This window comes from Haemorhous mexicanus, chromosome 3 (assembly GCF_027477595.1).
Source record: "Haemorhous mexicanus isolate bHaeMex1 chromosome 3, bHaeMex1.pri, whole genome shotgun sequence".
Classification (NCBI taxonomy): domain Eukaryota; kingdom Metazoa; phylum Chordata; class Aves; order Passeriformes; family Fringillidae; genus Haemorhous; species Haemorhous mexicanus.
Window position 1 is genome coordinate 24,589,761 of NC_082343.1, and position 18,554 is coordinate 24,608,314.

Here is an 18,554-nt window from a genome sequence, read left to right on the forward strand (position 1 = left end):
TGACTCTGGTACCTTGTAACAAACTGCCAGAGAATACCCAGATGATAAGAGAAAACCATACTTGTCCCACACATAAAATGCCATGATTTTGATTCCAGGTGTGGAAACTTTCTCAAGTAATAACAAGAGGAACAACTTTTAATTATTTCTAACAGTTTTTTACTGGTATCTAATGCACAGGTACAACCAATGAATACACCACTCCTACTGGTGTCCTTGTAACCACCGCTGCCTCTATGCCTGCAACCAGCTGTTCTGACACTGAAGGGAAAATGAAGAGGAACATCATACAGCAAAAGGGAAAAAAAAAACCCAGCAATTGACAGAACAGAAATAACCTTACCATTTTCTGTACAAATATGAAATCTTTGCTGTAGGTGGACAATGCCTCTTTGAACAGTCTCCTTTCTTGATGTGTCCATTTGTCAGAGCCTTGAAAAGAACGTGAAATCATTAGGAACGATAAAAACTCACCACCTTCATGCTGATGCCATGTCTGAAATGAGAACCAGAAGTCTCAAGCACATGGGAATGATTGCTGTTACCCAAATACAAGTATGGCTGTACTAACTCAGACCTGAAGTCCATCTAACCAGTATTTGGTCTCCAGCAGTGGTGACAGGAAGTTGCCTAGGAAACAGTAAGATCAGGGCAAGCAAATAAAAATGCCTCTCCATAATTTTCCCTAGCCTCTGACCATGTTGGGCATGGGGGATTTCCTGAGTCTGTTGCAATTTGCTTGTTTAGTAACTACCCTTGTAAGTGCTGAGCCACTCTTCCTTCAACCAATTAAACTTCTCATACCCAAAACATCCTTTGCCAAGGAGTTTCACAGATCAGTGGACCCTCTGCATGAAGAGCCACCTCCCTTTCTTTGTTTCCTGTCTCCCAGTAGTTTCACTGGATGACCCTTCATTCTTCAAGTGGAGGAGAAAGTGAACTCAACCTTGACCATCACCTCCATGCTATTCAGAATTGTGTGCCCTTTCTATCACCTTTGATCCTTACTGCTGTCCCACACTGAACCTTTCCAGTACTAAAACATTCCTATAAAGACAAGAGGACCAGAAAGACACACAGAAGTCCACATAAAATCCAGGCTTTCAAAGTGGCCTCACCATGATTTCTATCCCCTTAATGCTTGATTAGTTTTTTAGCTGTTGTAAAATACAGTTGATACCTCCTTAGAACTAGCATTACAATCCCAAACTTTTATTCTAATTGAGAAGTACCACCACAGAGCTCATGATTTCCTATGTAAGGACTGAATTCTTTATTCCCATGTATGCCACTTTACATTCGATGACACAGAAGTTCATATATCCTTTTGTTCTCCTTTTGTAAGATCCTTTTGCAGCTCTTCACTTGCATGGTTTGGGACAGGACCTTTAAATCCTCTGTGGCAGAGGTCACAAGCAGGTAGACACTGTAGCAATGTGCAAAATGCACAAAGTGGTTTTTGTCATTTAATGGAAGCTGTATATAAAACTGAATATTGTTATTCTGTGTTTGGTCCCCTGGCCTAACTGCCCATGAAAATGTGAAATCAACATTTAAATTGAACTGAATTTATGCTTTCTCAGTATTAAGCAAACAGAAGGAACATAGGATTGCTGTGCTGCATCAAAGCAATGTTCTGTTTGTTAGGAGTGGGCAGCATTACATACATTAAAGGAAGGATATGCAAGGAGTCATAAAGTGGATGCCTTTGAAATTACTTACACCATGAGAAGAATCTACTTCAGTCTGACAATTTTTGAAACATCTAATACTTTCATGAAAAGAAATCCCTCATATTCCTGTCAATGTTACTACTCTCCATAGAAATGCTTGCCTCTGCACTGATTTCAATCAACCTGGGTCTTGGCACCACAAATGGTATTGAACTCTACAAGTTACTTTTATCTTAAAAAACAGCAATATTATTAACTGCAAATGTTTTGTTTTTCAGCATCAGCTTCCAGGCTTACAAGCTCAGAGCAGGTATCTCACCACTCTTTTTTATGATGAAAACTACAAAATTAACTTTTCTGCAACCTGTTTTCTGTAGGCTCTTCCAGTACTGGATATAAGCATGCATTAGTTATTTCCACAGAGATTTACACTTAAAACTCTCTTAAGCATCAGAGAAAGGCACTGGCTTCAAGCCATGAGTTTTACTTATTCTGTTATCACCCAGAGATCTTTCTGCTGACACACTGCCTTTCCATCTTTTCCCACCCAGAACCAGCATCATTGCCTTCTTACACAAGCTGTCAGTCATGAGCATTTACCCTCCCTTTGTGCAGGGGTAAATGCACTCATTCAGTCCAGGAGGCTACTCTATTATGCCAAAACATAACTTTTAAAAAGCATGACAACATGGAAGAGATTTTCTTTTTTCCTAGTCATTCTGCTCTCTCGCTTCTAACCCCCCCCCCTCCAAAAAAGACAACACAATAAAAATAATAACATGGAATCATTTCCATGAACTAATTTTATTGTGTACCTATAGAATATTTGGGCCTTGCATACTTTCCCCAATAGCTGTGGTATTAGCAGAGACCCTTATAAGATTATGCGGGTTAATTGGAAGTAACCTAATTAATAGAATAAATCCTGTGTAGGAAAAGAAACAGAAGAAAAGCTGTTTTTAACTCTGGTTGCTGGGAAACCACTTTTGCTCTTGTTAGCTTGAGGGAGATATAGAGAACGTGCATAGAGAGAGATCTGCAATGCAGCAAAAAGAATTTGGGGCTTTAGAATACTGATCAAATTTTAAAGCTGGTCTTTATGTTTAGATATTTATTCTACATTTTGTTTTACCTGCCATACTGTTTTTGCACTGACATTAAACTGACATATTTAACTGACATTAAATATCTTCTACTCATTTTAGTGCTTTGGGCCCAACTTGTGGGTTTCAAGGGGGCTACATGTACACCCAGGGAGCCCCATGGAGAGGTAGCTGAAATCCACTTTGCACAACATATGCTGGGTCTGACCCACAACCCTGTCACAGCACATACAAGAAGCTTCCAGACTGCCTGAAGTTCCCTACATCAGAGACCATCTCTCCTGGAGTTCTCACTGCAGAACTTCAGACCTGAGAAACTCCACTATTCAAAGGAGAACAATTCAAGTGTTTGCAAAAGTGGGCCTCATGTATCAGGTATGTCCTCCCTCTCTCTTCCTAAACACCATCCTGACAGATGGCAAAGTGTTAGGACAGAGATTAGGGTGTTCTTCCAAGGAGCCCTGGGTCAGCATGTCCAGCTCTCTTGGCACACACCAGAAAATCCTCAAGAGTTACAAGTGGCTTCCTTCACAAGCCAACAAGTTTCAAAGGTGAGCCTGTACCCTCATTCAAAGGCAATGCTAAGGATGAGCTTGAGTATCTGTTGTTTGTGGTATTCTAATGAGTTAACTCTCATGAGCGAGTAGCATGCTTTGTTTCAATGTATTCCACGTTTAAATGTGGCAAGCCTGAGAGCCATGATTTCTGAGTATGGAGGAGAAAACATGAAGTTATCCCAAACTGATGCCACTTGAAGTCACATTAAAGCTATTCATGGACTAGATTGTGAAAAATTCTCATATGCCTCGAGTGGCTGAATATCAATCACAAATAAACTGTTATTCAAGAGCTGCTGCACAGTGCTAGAGCAATGCTGTCAATATAAGCTGCAATCACATGTTGCATGCAAAAGCATTAGAAAGTAGTGCTTTGTCTTGTTATTTTATGGCACCTGGATCCAGACTGGTGAGATTTTATTTTGTGCTGTGATAAGCACAATCAAACTTTCTTTCCTGCTTAAGAAACAGGGATTCAAAGGTGTCCACAAGGTCTCAGTGCTATTTACCAAGGATTAGCATCATCTCATGTGAAAGATCAAAAAACCAGTCTCTTGGCTCCTCCCTGAATCCAATGAATTATTTTCGCAACTACTGTGAAGTTGCTTTAGTAAAGACTGTTCTTCTTCTGCCACACAGACAGAAATTTCTTATCTGCTCTGCTAATTAGATTGTTTACTGATGAAGAGGCTGTGGGATGTCTCCTCATCTTCCTGCTCTCATGCCCTTGAACTGTCTCACACATATTTGGTGTCATCTCTTCCAGCAAGAGACCCTGATCGAAGTTCCTGGCTGATGTCCTCCTTCCCCATCCATTCCCATGTCCACCCTTTGGGCTGCAACACAGCTGCTACCACAGGCACCAAGCACCTCCCTCAGACAAAACTGAAAACCTGACGTTCACATTTATTCATTATCAGCTACTATCAAACATGTTTCTGTTTTTGTTCTCAGGTCAAGGGCTTAAGGAGCTGCTTTACAAAGACTTCTTGTTACTTGGAAGTCTTTCTTCCAGTGGGCTGCTACAGCCAGGAAGCAAACTGCTTCTATACTTACCTTGCACAGTGACTGTAACTGAACTGAGTACATGACCTTGGACACTGTGACTGACTGACCACCAGGAGACTCTTGGCTTGTTTCTTATTGAGCCTGAACTGGAAATGAAGTTCTAAATGTCTTATGCAAAACCCTATTCAGTGTCTCAGCAGCTGTCAGCCACTACAAAGCATTAAGCAATAGCATGGGGGGCTGCAGAGGCGAGACATTTGCCATCTCTGCTCAGGTGACACAACTGAAGTCCAGAGGCTTAACAACACATTTGTATTTCACACCAACTCAGACTTTTTTGACTAGATCCCCACACAGAGGCTCTGTAAGCAGCACTAAGATCCTAGTGAGAGTTACAGCACTGCCTCTTTGAAAGGATACTTGTAATTATCATATTCATTTATTGTGCACCATCACCTCGGAAGAAGCAGGCAGGATGGTAGATTGCTTATGTACCAGAAAATTAAGACACTAATGACACTAAATTATAAATTACAAATAGCAGCAGTTTTAAAAGGAGATGAAATTGTTAAATTTCAGTTTAAAAGAGAAAAAAAAACACTCGAGGCAGTTTTAAATCCGTAGAATCCTCCACAGCAACACGGATGCAAAGCTTCTGTACATTGTCAGTCATGTATAAAACTGCTAAACTTGCAACAAACAGCTCTGGGAGTACCCTTGGAACTGCCCACATCATCTCTATTAAATGCTGCCATCCCTGCAGCAGACAGCAGAGAGTGCAACGTGATCCCATGCTCCAGCCTGGGATGCCAGGCTTGGACTGTGGAACAGATAGAAAGATCACAAGGAAACCTACCAGCATAGTGGTAATTTGACAAAGGATGACACTTCAACCTCACTGGCTTTCTCAACAGCAGCTTTTCAAGAGCAACCTAAATGAAAAAGCAGGGAAAAACAGAATTAGGGAAAGCAATCAGCTGTGGCACAAAACTGCATTTAGAAGACTATTTGGTATGAGAATATGAATTAATTTTCTCCCTTTTCTCTTTCCTGTCATATAAAATCACATCAAATTACTCCAAGGCCCATTAATACTGTACCTCACAGAAGAGCATCTAATGTGCACCTGTCCTGCCTTAATGAGCACAAATGTGACTATTACTTAGCAACTTCCAGCTCCTTCCCTCCCTTCTGCTTGCCACAAACAAATACATTTATAGTGTTTGACTTGACAGTGTTAATTAATACGAATATTTAATGGTTGGTTTGACAGCATTAATATTTATAGCATAAAATATTTTAGAATATCTGTGTAAGTCAACATCTGTCAAGAATGACTGCAAATATAGCTAATCGTCCTTCAGATCAGGAAAACAAAGGATTTATGGATCCCTAATTTTTTTTCCCCTGAAAATGCATACTCTCTGTAAAGCAAATTCCACATCCTGACATTCTCAGACCTCTCAGATACAGGGCCCAAGGAAACTGGGACACAAGCTAAAACCCACTGTATTAGCCAATCCAGTGAGACTCATTCCACCCCCATGTTTTGTTGCATTTGGTTTTATATTGGCTTTCCAGGAACTGGTGCAAGGGGCCTTGCCTTCCCCTAACACTGGGTAAAATGGATGTTTTGCCTTAGTTAATAACATTCCCATCACTAAACTAATGCAAATATTTGAAATGCATTATTTATATAAGAACTGTGTTCAATTACCTCACAGTTCTGAACAAATAAGTAGATGTGATTGCTGCTCCAAAAAAAGGTTGGTTTTTTTTTTTTTTGTAAGGGCTAGAAGAGGACTAAGCTCTCTGTGACCAAATATAAAGCCCGTGAAATATCAGGGCTGGAGCAAGCACTGGGAGACATTCAAAGCCCCAAGGCTATAAACTAAGTAATCTTATCTATATGAAATATACAGTAAGCCTTCAGAGAGGCACTGCTTTGAAATTTAAATTTATTAGAGAATAAAGGGAAAAGTCATTCCCCAAAAATGTTACAGGATGTTTAAAGCATCATTTCAAATCAATCAGAAATCTTTTTTATATAACCATATCTAAATCCATTTAATAAAGCATGCTAATTTATCTGCAGAAGAGGATCATATCTCCCCTTTCAGCTTTTTTATCTTACCATAATATCTCCTTTTGCTTCAAAGAGAGAGTGCAAAGCGTATTCTGAGTTAGTTCCTCCACCAGGTAACACACTGGAACAGCTCATATTTAAAAGGTCTTCCACTGTCAGAAACAAGTCAACATTTTACTGCTAATACAGTAGCCTGTCAGTCAAACATCTGGAGCCAATGATTCTGTAATGCCCCTCAAAGACTACATAGTTCAGGGCAGCAGATTCTTTCACACTTTTTCTCCTCAACATCTCATCTACTTGTTTTAGGATCACTGAGGAGAGGATGTAACGGAGCCCATCCTTGGGATGGGACAGGCTACTCCAGAGCCAGAGATCTGCCTGTGAGGCAATGACTTGCACACACCAGTGACATTGCTGTGCCAAGAAGGCTCCAGCCAGGGTGGAGAAACAGAATGAAGATATAACATATTAGAAGCAGGAAAAAATTCTGCTCAGGACTGGTAAAACCCACCAAGCCTGCCACATTTCCTGTCAGCTATGGTCACAGGACAGGCCCAGGATACATCAGCTGCCTCTCAGCTGCCTTTAGCAGGCAGTTCAGTACCCAGCAATGACCTTTCCCCCTTGGCTGCCAGAAAACCATTCATCCAGACTTCCCTTTAAATGCCACCATATAATGCTGTTGCTCTGAACCTATACCATGTAGTTCTAGTCTCTTGCTCTGTACTCTCAGCAATTAATATTCTCTTGAACATTTTGTTCAGTACAGACACGAGAAATCAATGTGTATTTCTTCAACAGGCACAGGCTGACGTAGGAACTTCTAAAAAGGCAAATCATTATACCTCTTTGTTGGAAAACTTTGTTCTCCAGTTCTGGCCATGGTTTCCAAACCAAAGTAGCATTGTGCACATCTTTCTCCATTAGCAATCTGTCCTGCAGCTCAGGAATATCAGCCTGGAACCTGGACCCAATATTGATTCGCCTGTAAGGAAGAATAAATAAATAAGTATTCAACTACACAATGTGTAGAAAATACAAAAGTCAGAATAGCGTTCACTTTATTTCCAACAAACTTTTATTGCACTGAAGTGGCAGGAAATTGTGTCAGATTGCTTTACGCAATGCTTTACTCCCAGTGGGATAAGTATTTTGAATACTAGAGAGAACTGATCTCTTGGGGAAAAACAAAAATTTCAATATGCAATTTGAGCCATACTGAGACATCGTACCTTAGGGACAACGCAAGCTAATTTATATGCATGACTAGCAAAGAGGCCAGACATCAGAAACAGCAAATTTCTGTTCCACAGAGGATGGTACTCTTCAGCAGAGAGCAAAAAGAGCCATTACTGCTGAAGGACAACCCTGTTTGCACTTTGCCATGGGGAACCTACCAGGTAACACCACCACTCCAAAGCTCCACTTTTACAATATATCTACAAAAGCAAGAGTACTGGATTGGCACATTTTCCTCACAGCACTCTTACCAGCCATCACTAACTTTGAGCCACGACACCTAAATTTTCCACAGCCACTTTGCTCCAAATGTCCTTAGCCACCATCCACCAAAATATTAAATGCATCCAACCCAACATGATTTCAGGCAGTTGAATACTTCCTGCCTGGTTCAAAACACTTCAGGCCACGGGGTCTAGGTTGGAGCTAATCTATAAAAGCGATGACAAAAAATATTGTTTTTCTTACGGTTCAACAGTCTGTTCTCCAGGCCCAGGCGTCACTGGAATGACACTTCCATCAATACTATCTGAAACAGAGATTGGAATTTGAGTATTGCTGTTTTGCTGCCGGTGACCCTCCCAGGCTGCACTGCCACCTCTCTACTAACGCCAACATTACTCCAGTCTATGATGCAAAAACGACCCTTTATTGACACTTAGAAACAGTCTAAATTTTTATAGGTAATAGAAATGTCTGAATTCACAGAGGTTTCTACTGCCCTGATTCTGAGTGATTACACACCTTTTCTTGTGAAGTACTGAACAAAAAATACTTAACACGAACCCCATGTCTCAAACTAGGTCTTTTACTTCCACTTCAGAAGGCCCAGATGCAATGAGAGGCAATGTGATCCTTTCTTGAGGCAGAACACATGGAATGATCACAGCCTCACTGTTTATGCCTTAACTTTGCAAACTCCAAGGCAAAACTGCCACTAAAATGGACTTTTCCTGTGAAGTAGCAGAACTGGTCATGCCTGTGAGCAGACACAAACCCCATCAGTGTGGTGACAGGAGAAGAGAGGACAGTAGTTCCTCCTTTGTACTGCTGCTCTGGAAATGCAATACTTACTAGACCGACACAGGAGCACCCGTGGAGTGGGTGTCAGTGGAGTAAGTGGCAGCTGAGCGTGGGATGTGCTGTGGGAAGTGAGAACGCTGCTGAAGAGACCAGAGCCTTGCCGGACGGGACTGAGCATGGGCGGCGGAGTGTAGGGGGGCAGCTCGTGTGTGTGGTCCAGCAGGTGATCTCCCAGAACGCGGGGAGAGCGAAGCTGGCTCTGGTACAGAGTGGCACCCGAGTGGGACATGCTGAGGTTGAAGGAAGGAGGAGGTATGAAGAGAGGTTCGGGTCTGTGCCGATACTTCTTCTTGTCCTGCAACGGTTTGAAGTTCTCTTCCGATTTTACAGCACTTGGATGAGGTTTTTTGCTAGCTTCCTAAATGAAAGCACAGAGAATTTTATCATTCAGGCATGCTTAAATGTGGTCTGCACACAATTCTCTACAGCTCTGGGCAATGGCCACAGAAAAGCTGTTACCACCAGGCAGTTATTCAGGTACCACTATAATAACCCTGGGCAGTGCAGTACCTGGCACTACACAGAAACCTGAAAAGAGTGAGAAAAACCAGGACAAATTACCCTTCACCTCCAGCAGCAAGGCCTCTGGGTCAAGGCAGGGCTGACCCACAGAGGCAGACATGGAGAGGCTGCTGTCAACTTATGAAAATGCAGAGAACTCCTCTCCCAGACCACAAGTCTCCCACACCCTTCTTCCTCGCTACCCAGACACTCTGGGCACTTCTATTTGCACTGAACATGCACACAGGCTGGTGGGAGATACTTCATTACCCAGGCACAGTTTACTAGAAACTTTATATGAGAGGTTTTCTAATGCATTTATTTAGTGAGACCAGGAAGGACACATGAGCTCAGTGAAATTACTGCAGTACTCAGCAGCAGGAAAGGAAGAAAAATGTAATAAATTCAAATTCTTTGCCTCTTATCACTACATTCCCATCAGCTTGATTACAGTCCAGCTGCAACAAATCTTGAACTTAACTCTCTCCTGCTTCCTTGGAGAAAAAAGGGTAGTAGATGACCACTTGGGAAATTCACACACTGCTACCATGCCCAGACTTCTAGAATTTGAATGTTAAAAATAATTTAATAACAAATCCCTCGAGTATACAGAAGCAGAAGGCACAGAATTTATGCAAACCTGGAATCTGGATTTCTTGGGGAATGGGGATAAGGTAGGAAGAAACAGGTCTTCAGGTTTTGCTTTAAGAACACACAGAAGTTGGTAGATGAACACAAGATTATTAAATGTACTGCTTTTAGGTACTTAGGCTGTAGGCCATCTTTAGAATAAATTTGGGAAGCAGAAGAAAATTCTGACAGCGTTACTCCAGAACATCTGCATCATCTAGTAAATTATAATACTATGTAAAGCAAATTACTACAATGTATGTTTAGACAACATATGTCTTTATACCATGGGTGGTTCTTGAGAATCACATTCACCCAATAAAAATCATGTTAAACAAGCATTAGCACTGTCACCCTTTATCCCTTATGTTAATAAGTTCCAGCTTGAGGAAATGTTTTTGATTACAGAGGTCCTGTCCTCTTTGTTAGATCATGGCTGCATCCTCTCCAACAGCTGTTGACATTTTTTTCTCTGTAAAAAAAATTTAGTTTTGGAAGGGTTTTGGTTTTGCAGGGAAGAAAATGCAGCTTTGCAGAGGATTTTTTTGATAATGGACATTCAGAACAGTGAAAGCTACCCGTAATGACAGATGAAGTCCATCAAGATGGTGAATATTAAGTGTTCATACAGGAGAAAGGGGGAAAAACCCTAAACTCGAGGGAAAAAACCCAAACAACCCAAAATCTAAAAAAGAGACCCAGCAGGCCATGTCTTTGATTAAGGGCTCATTCTGTTCTGCTCTCCAAGTGTGAAAGAGCTGGTACTCCTTTCTCACAACTGTAAAGCAAACCAATGCAACATCTTAGAAATCCCAAACACCTCCATCTCCTACACGGCTTCACCTAGAGCATACCCATGCCAACACTGCTTTCAGAAAAGGTCACATTGAGCAGTGAAGGAGATAGTGGTGTCCATGGGCTCTCAGTGCACTACCACCCCTGAAGAACCACCCTACTTTTCTGAAGTTCTAGTAACTGATTCCCATTATCCAAGACAGAATGCATACTTTTGGGCCCTGCTGCTGCACCTTGATAGATCCACTCTGGACAGATCCTGATGGATGTCACATGACTGCTAGCCTCAGCTCACCATCCTGTAGCCTTGCTAAATGTTTAGTTCCTTTTCACTATTTCGTTTTACTGATTCCTTGAGTTTTGTGGGAGCTTTTCTGGCCAGCTCAAAGCACAGCATAAATAAATGCAACACAGCTTCAGTTCTTCGGTATTAAAAAAAAAATCCCTCTCCAATGGCACAATCTCTTTACAGAAGAGGAGGAAACTGTGGATCTTTTGATCTTTTAATGTTTCCAATGCTACTGCTTATAAAAAAGATAGGGTCCAGAGAGGGAACTGAGTGAGTTTGGTTTGCTTGGGCAATAACAAAGACCCACAAGCATAATTTTGAAGGAATGAATGCGCATTTTGCCAAACACTGGCAGATTTAATCACAGTCACTTTATATATGTCGCAGAAATACACAAGTCCAAGCCACCTACTCTGGTGTCTCTAGAGAAGATCTCCCACTCAGAACTTGAGGATTCAAAAAAGACTGTCCCTATTCTTTAGTGGAACTAGAAATAGAAATGAAGAATTCTACTGCTGAGTTACTAAATATTGCGAAATGACAGCTTTCACAGTAAAGTGGAAGTTTATATGTAAAACCTCTGTCTTAAAGGAAAAGAGGAAAGATTTTATATGCACATGTATATATTATATATATTTAAAATTAGTGGATTTGTCTGAAGGAAGAGTCAGGAGTGAATATTGTAAGGAGTCACCCATGCTGGTATAATGCTGATTCCTCATTTGTCCATCAGCCTCACATGGAGAAGGAAAATCAAAAATATCACAAGGATATTTCTCTGCATGGTACAGATAATACCATACAGTACTTATACTCCCCAGTAATCCCTTATCATGGCGTAGTCTGCCAAAATGGATTTGAAAGAATGAGCAGAATCCATTTCTGCACCGGAACACGAAATAAATATTGCTTGCTTCAGGACTCCTTCAGGAAAATAATAATGAGCATTCTCACATCTCATTCAAGCACTCATCAATTCCTCGTGCTGCCTGACCATTTCAGTTTTATAAGGGAAATGTAAGCACTAACCAGAGCTATTTTTCTGTATCAGAAATCCCAGTGATTAACCCTTAGAGGTGATGCATGCAGGGAGAAAGGGAAAAAATTACTTCACTGCAGAACTCCGAGTTTCATACTGCTTAGAGCACACACTCTAAGCACTGCACTCTCTTTGGCTGAAATGAGAAGCACATATATCTGACTTCAGAAAACAGGAAGAAATAAAACTGCCGATTTTAAGCAATAACGTAACAATGAAGCAGCCTGAAAAGGAAAAAACAAAACCAGTAAAAAGATAGTAAATCCCTTTGTTCTAGTGGGATGAAAGAATATCACATTCCAATTTCAAATTCTTTGTTTTCAACTGAGATCTTGATTCCTCAGCAAAGGAAAATTAATATTTTTAGATGATTGAAGAAGAAATGCTCTGATGCTACAGGACTTTTTTTATTTATTAGGAATCATAAAGATTCCAGAAAATATTCTAAAATACAGATGGTTTAAAAAGTAGCAGCACTACAAGCAAAGGGATTTAACAAGCACAGGACAGTTAGTGGCAAGAAACACAGCACTCACAGAGGATGAGCAGGGGTTGGCCACTTTTGGACTGCACGGTGGAGAGTAAGTCATCTTCACGAGAACGGGCATCTCGTCATCTGACACAGAGTTGGCAGGCTTGTCTGTGACTGTGGCACTGCTGGCAGAGGGCTGCGTGCTGGGCTCAGGTGACAGAAGCTTTACAGGGACAGACACTGGCATGACGATGGGCGCGAGGCCATCCACCTCTTTAGACAGCGGCTGCTGGGGTGGTTTCTCTCCTTCATCCTGCACAGACAATTAAAGGCTTTCAGCCCAGGGAGGGAGCGCTGCTCTGGATCGATGCACCACGCAAGGTGTGCACCGTGGCTGAAAAGAAGTGGCCGGGGTTACAAAACACACGACAGTGTTCCTTCCTGGGACTCTTGCTTTGCCTCAAATGAGGTCGGAAGGTTACTTGTGACTCCTACGTGGGATTCAGCCTTGGTGACAAATAATCACCTGCAGCATCTCTGCAAGGTAACTTGCAGGAGGGGAGACAAAGGTGTCTCTTTTTATCGCTACAAACACAGAAGCACAAACTCTGGAACTCTGGTAGCTTTTTGCCCTCCTATGGTATACCCTGTTAGGACAGAATTTCTAAAATATCAGGATAAAGACTGACTGACAGGGCAAGTTATTTTTATGCAGAACAACTCAAACACATTTTTGGTTTGGTATTTGTTGATACCTATTACAACTAAAACACTTTGGAAGAAAGCTGTCAAAAATTCAACAATTCTGCTCCTCCAGTTAAAGCCTGGGAAGGCTTCCAAGAAATATTCCTTAGTCATCCAAGTAGTTCAAATGAAAATAAGGAAGACTTGATGTTCCTGGTATTTCTAATATAATAAACAAACATGAGGAGGAAAAAAATTAGACATTCCTGACGTGATTTGGTAGGGTGTTCTGTAACGTGCAGAGAAACAGAGAAGGACAGACACTGATCTGTCCTCCACCACTGCCTCTGTCTTCAAAACAAGACTTCTGGCCTACAAACTAACAGAATTATGTGCACTTCTACTTCCATGGGGTATGACATAACAAAACAGTGCTGAGAAGAACAAGTTCTGACAGCAAAGCAAAGCATGGCAAAGCAAGCAAACATCAACACAAAAGGACTGTGCCAAATACTGAAGTCAAATGGACTTCTACCTGTTTGAAGTTAGGAGATGCTCTTACTCCTCCGTGTGACCTCATGTGACCATTTAGAGCAGGCAAACTCTTAAATTCCTTCAAGCATATTGAACACATTAGCTTGTTCTTCGCATCAGCTCTCTCAGGAAGTGTTTCTCTGTTCTGGCCACTATTTTTATTTTCATTGTTTTAAAGCATGGAACAGAAGAAAAAACATTAGTTTGGCATGTTCCCTTTGTTGCAGAGGGAGCTTTGTTAATCAAGGAAGTTAATAAAATTATACAGCTAGATGGTAATGAAGTCACAAGTAAGAACGTGGTGACTGCTGTGGAATATGTGGCAAATAACCTAGATCAGCTGCTTCCAAGATGGGGAAAAGGGAAGTTTTGAGCAGGACATGCTCATCAATACAGAAAATCTGAGATCCATGAGATCTACCATGAGAGACCTGCATTTCCCCACCTGTGACAGCAATTAACAAGTACTCGAACACAATGCCTCTAATTTATGGTAGGCAACCACTGTGATGGACCCCTTGGCCCTTCAGAGGTGAGACCTTAAGAAACAAACAGAAGATCTCTGCTGCCAAAGATACAAATCCAGACCATACAGCAGCCCTTTTCTTATAAACGCAACACTGGAGCTCCCTTGCTTTTGGTTTTTCTTTAGTTTCCTTCCTTTTTTTTTTTTTTTTTTTTTTTTAATATAAAGAAAGTATTTGTTTGAGTCTATTGCTATGGGTGGGATGCTGAAAATCATACAAACTTAAAAATCAGAAAGCACAAAACTAAAGGTGCTTCTAGAAGAGCAACAATTATTACACACCCAGACTGTATGCTTTTCCCTCTAAATACAGATCTCTTTTGCATTTCTCATCTTTTATTAGAAAGACAAAAAGAGTCTTTTAAAAATACCTTTGTTCTGGGGACAGTGGCTGCAGTCTGCCATCTGACAGTTGCACCTGCTTTCAAAACAGGAGAATGGAAAAGAGAGGAAAGAGTTGAGAAAATAATTTTTCAGGAAATATTGTGTAAATGAAGGTACTCACAGCATTAAGTCTGCATTTTACATACTATTTTACTACTATTAAAAAGCCTCTGAGTTGAGAGACAGACATCAAATCTGCCCCTGTGAGCACTGCTAGTTCAAGTTTACTTCACTCACCTGCTGTTTGAAGCCTTTGCTTTGACCCAGAAGCACTACTTTTGGAAACAGAATTGACTAACTGCTCCTGAACTGAGCCTGCAGTGTTGAAAAATGAGCAGGCAGGCTTTGTTCTAACTGCATCCCTGCTTCCCAGAAACTGAGGCAAAACTTCCCAAAGCCTCTCACAAGGAAAGCAGCAGCTTCGCAGCAACAGTTCTGTGCCGCTGCCAGCCTGGCCCAAAGCCAACCCTGAGCTGTAGACCAAAGTCTGGTAATGAAGTTTCCCAATAGTTCCCCATCCCAGAGATGCCCACAGCTCACATCCTAACCTTCTGCCTCTGCTGAAACCACTTAGTTTCCACACTTTGCTACAGTTCTGCAAACACATTTTGCTGGGCATGGATCTAAAATACCACCTACCTGAGGCCACGTGGTGCTGGGAGAGTCTTGCTGAGAGCTTTTGTTGTTCAGATGAACTCCCGGGGGTGGCAAAAGAGTTCGATGAGGGACAGCGTTAGCTACAGAATTAATCTCCTGCCGTGCGGGATCCTCGGCGCTCTCTGGTGGAGTGAGGCCAATGTGGGAGTTCAGGGATGGCACTCTGCTCTCGCTCAGGTACTGCTTCTGCTGCTCTTGCTGCTGCAGTAAACTCTGGGGGTACAAGTGCCTGTACTGTTCGTGGGGATCTTGGAAGCAATACTGAGGCACTGCTCCCAACTGGATAAGCTGTACAGGATGACCGGGATCCTGAGAGTACTGGTGTGGCTCATGCATAGTCTTTGGATCGGGTTCCCTGTGATACGGAGGAAGCGGCAATTGCATCTGCTGCTGCTGCTGCTGTAGCTGCTGCATGACAGGTGGTGTTTGGTAATACTGAGCGAGCTGCACCGGACACTGCCGCTGCTGCCGAGCCGGGGGCTGCTGCTGCATCTCCTGGATCGAGAGCCGCTGGTGTCCCTGCTGGGGCTGGCCGTAGTACTGAGGCTGCTGCAAGTGCTGCATCTGTTGCGGTAGGAGCTGCTGGGACTGCATTTGCGGAATGTGTGCCTGTCCCTGCTGGAACGCAGAATGCATCTGCATCTGTGATAAGTGCTGCTGGTAGTCGTAGTACAACTGTTGGTGCTGCATGACTTGCATTTGCTGCTTTTGCTGTGTGCTTGCAAAATTCTGGTGCGTTTGCTGTGGCACTGGTTGGTATCTTTGTACGGTGGAAGCTACGGGCTGTTGCTCAGCCGCCGGCTTCTGGGACAGCAGCTGCCTGAGCGCACTGTCACCGGAATTATCCACCATTGAAGACTCGGTGTGCAGAACCTGAGCCATGTTGTTGACTTGAATTCTCAGATTTTGGTTAGCAAATACTTGTGTAAAGGAGTCCAATTTGTGCAGGACTCCACTGGTAATTTTTTGCGACCGGTTTTCACTGGGCTGTGGGTAAGAATATTGGTATCCGTCATGGGGCTCCCCCTGCCCGAGGGGGCTCCACATTGCGCTTTGATTATTCAAGCTGTTCCTCGCTGGGACGTGGTTTCCTGAGCCAGAATGTGTCCAACTGGTTTGTCTAGATGCATCCATCGACCCGAGACTTTTTGAACCTACAGGCAAAGCTATACTGTCCCTTGAATCCTGGGGAAATGGAGGGGAGAGGGGGGACGCCTGGGGAGCATCCATAACAGATGTCCCATAGCTATGATTCAGAGATGGAAGGGAGTTCATTTGGTGTTGTTCGTAGTACAAGTTCTCGTTGTTGTTGGCAGTATGATTAGTTTTATACAATTGCTGGTCCCCCATTTTTGGTCACTTCTGTTCCAAACTTACAGGCACACAAACCATTGAAATCTCTATGAACCCTGAGATAGCTGAGTGAGGGGAAGGGAGGGGAGGGGAGAAGAAGCTAGAATTACTTAGAATTCAGCATGTCCATGTGCATCACAAGGACTGAAATTTCCTCCAGTCTGTCAGTAATTCCAATCTCAGACTCGATGTTGTTTCACATCTTCAATGAATGGACCACAGCACAAATCCTACACAGATCAGTAAGTTCAGTGTGCCAAGCACCTGCAGAGTAAGAGAAAGACAAGGTAAGTGCTGGCTCTTTCCATAAACTGTTATTGTTATTGCCTCAAAGGAAACTGTAAAATCTTCTCTGTTTGAAATACATAATCAGATGCAAAATTGTAGCAGCTGGGCTATTTCAGAGCAGTTAGATTACTTCATCTCATCCTATTATCCTGCCTCTCCTCTAGTGCTCCGATAAAATCGTTCTGCCAAACCAATAAAAGCTTATTCTTCAAAACTGTCTTTTCCCATAAAGAATATAAACATTCGAGCAGTTTTAGTCAGCCATATACTGTGCTCTCGTGACTAGTTTTAGTCAGTTGACTATCAAGGCAAGTCAGAGACTCACAAAATCACAGAATGGCTGGGGTTGGAAGGGACCTCTGCAGATTATCTCTGCAAACCCCTTCTAAAGCAGGTTCACCTGTGCATATCTCCAGAGGAGACTCTACAGCCTCTCTGTGCAACCTGTTCCACTGCTCTGACACCCTCAAAGTAAGGATGGATTAATCATATTTAGATGGAACTTCCTGTGTTTCAGTTTGTGCCCATTGCCCCTTGTTCTGTTGCTGGGCACCAATGAAAAGAGCCTGGTTCCATCCACTTGACACCTGCCTTAAGATATTTCTAAGCATTGATAAAATCCTGTTTTCTCCAGGCTAAACAGCCTCTCCTTATAAGAGATGCTCCAGTCCCCTTATCACCTCTACAACCCTCCACTAATCTCCTTCCAGTAGTTCCTTGCCTTTATTGAACTAGAGAGCCCAGAACTGGACACAGCACTTCATATGAGGCCCCATTAGGGCAAAACAGAGTCAAGATCACCTCTCCTGACCTGCTGGCAATGGTCCTCCTCATGCTCCCCTGGACACCCTTGGCCTCTTTGACCTTAAGGGAACTGCTGGCTCATGGACAGCTTGTTGTCCACTAGGACTCCCAGGTCAGTCTCCACACAGCTGCTTTCCAGCAGCTGAGCCTCCTGTGTTGGTTTAGGGGGTTATTCTTCCACAGGTGCTGCACCCTGCACCTGCCTTCATGGAACTTCATTAAGATCTCTCCACCCAACTCTCCAGCCTGTCCAGCTCTTGCTGAATAGCTACCCAGGCTTCTGGCAAATCAGACATTCCTCCCAGCTCTGTATCAGGAACAAACTTGAAAGGATATTCTGTCCCTTCATCCAGACCACTGAGAAATAAGTTGAACAAGGCTGGACCCAGTATGGCCCCTAGGGAACACCACTAGTAATGAACCTGCAATCAGACTCTGCACCACTGTCCAAAACTCTGGGACCATCCCTTCAGCCAGTTCTCAATCCACCTCACTCATCTAACCCATGCTTCCTGAGCTCACCTATGAGGATGTTATGGGAGACAGTGTCAAAAGCCTTGCTGAAGTCAAGGTAGGCACTGGTCTCCCCTTATCTACCCACACAGCCAGACATTCCATCACAGAAGGCTATCAGATAGGTCAAGATATTACATCTCCTTGGTCAATCCCCGTTGATTACTCCTGATAACCTTCTTTTCCTCCACACCCTTAGAGCTGACATCCAGGATGAGCTGTTTCATCACCTTTCCAGGGATGCAGGTGAGGCTGACTGACCTGGAATATGTCTGCTAAGATCAAACCAGTCAATTGAAATCTTTTCTGACCAGTCACCTTACATCAGGAATG

The 18,554-nt window shown here is 42.7% G+C and overlaps 1 protein-coding gene across 13 annotated transcripts in view; it reads right to left on the reverse strand.

Moving 5' to 3' along the window:
- Positions 1–18,554, reverse strand: part of TRERF1 (transcriptional regulating factor 1) — a 100,491-nt gene that overhangs the window by 5,895 nt on the left and 76,042 nt on the right. For 8 of the 13 annotated variants that reach the window (XM_059841118.1, XM_059841123.1, XM_059841119.1 and 5 more), the window contains 10 exons: positions 15,246–16,880; positions 14,594–14,643; positions 13,698–13,851; positions 12,543–12,791; positions 8,744–9,110; positions 8,138–8,198; positions 7,276–7,415; positions 6,476–6,579; positions 5,198–5,273; positions 344–432 (listed from right to left, as the gene is read on the reverse strand). In XM_059841118.1, coding sequence (XP_059697101.1) covers positions 344–432; positions 5,198–5,273; positions 6,476–6,579; positions 7,276–7,415; positions 8,138–8,198; positions 8,744–9,110; positions 12,543–12,791; positions 13,698–13,851; positions 14,594–14,643; positions 15,246–16,613 — 2,658 coding nt within the window. In that variant the 5' untranslated portion in view covers positions 16,614–16,880. The remainder of the gene's footprint in view (positions 1–343; positions 433–5,197; positions 5,274–6,475; positions 6,580–7,275; positions 7,416–8,137; positions 8,199–8,743; positions 9,111–12,542; positions 12,792–13,697; positions 13,852–14,593; positions 14,644–15,245; positions 16,881–18,554) is intronic. The other 5 variants (XM_059841130.1, XM_059841129.1, XM_059841127.1 and 2 more) reach the window with 5 other exon arrangements.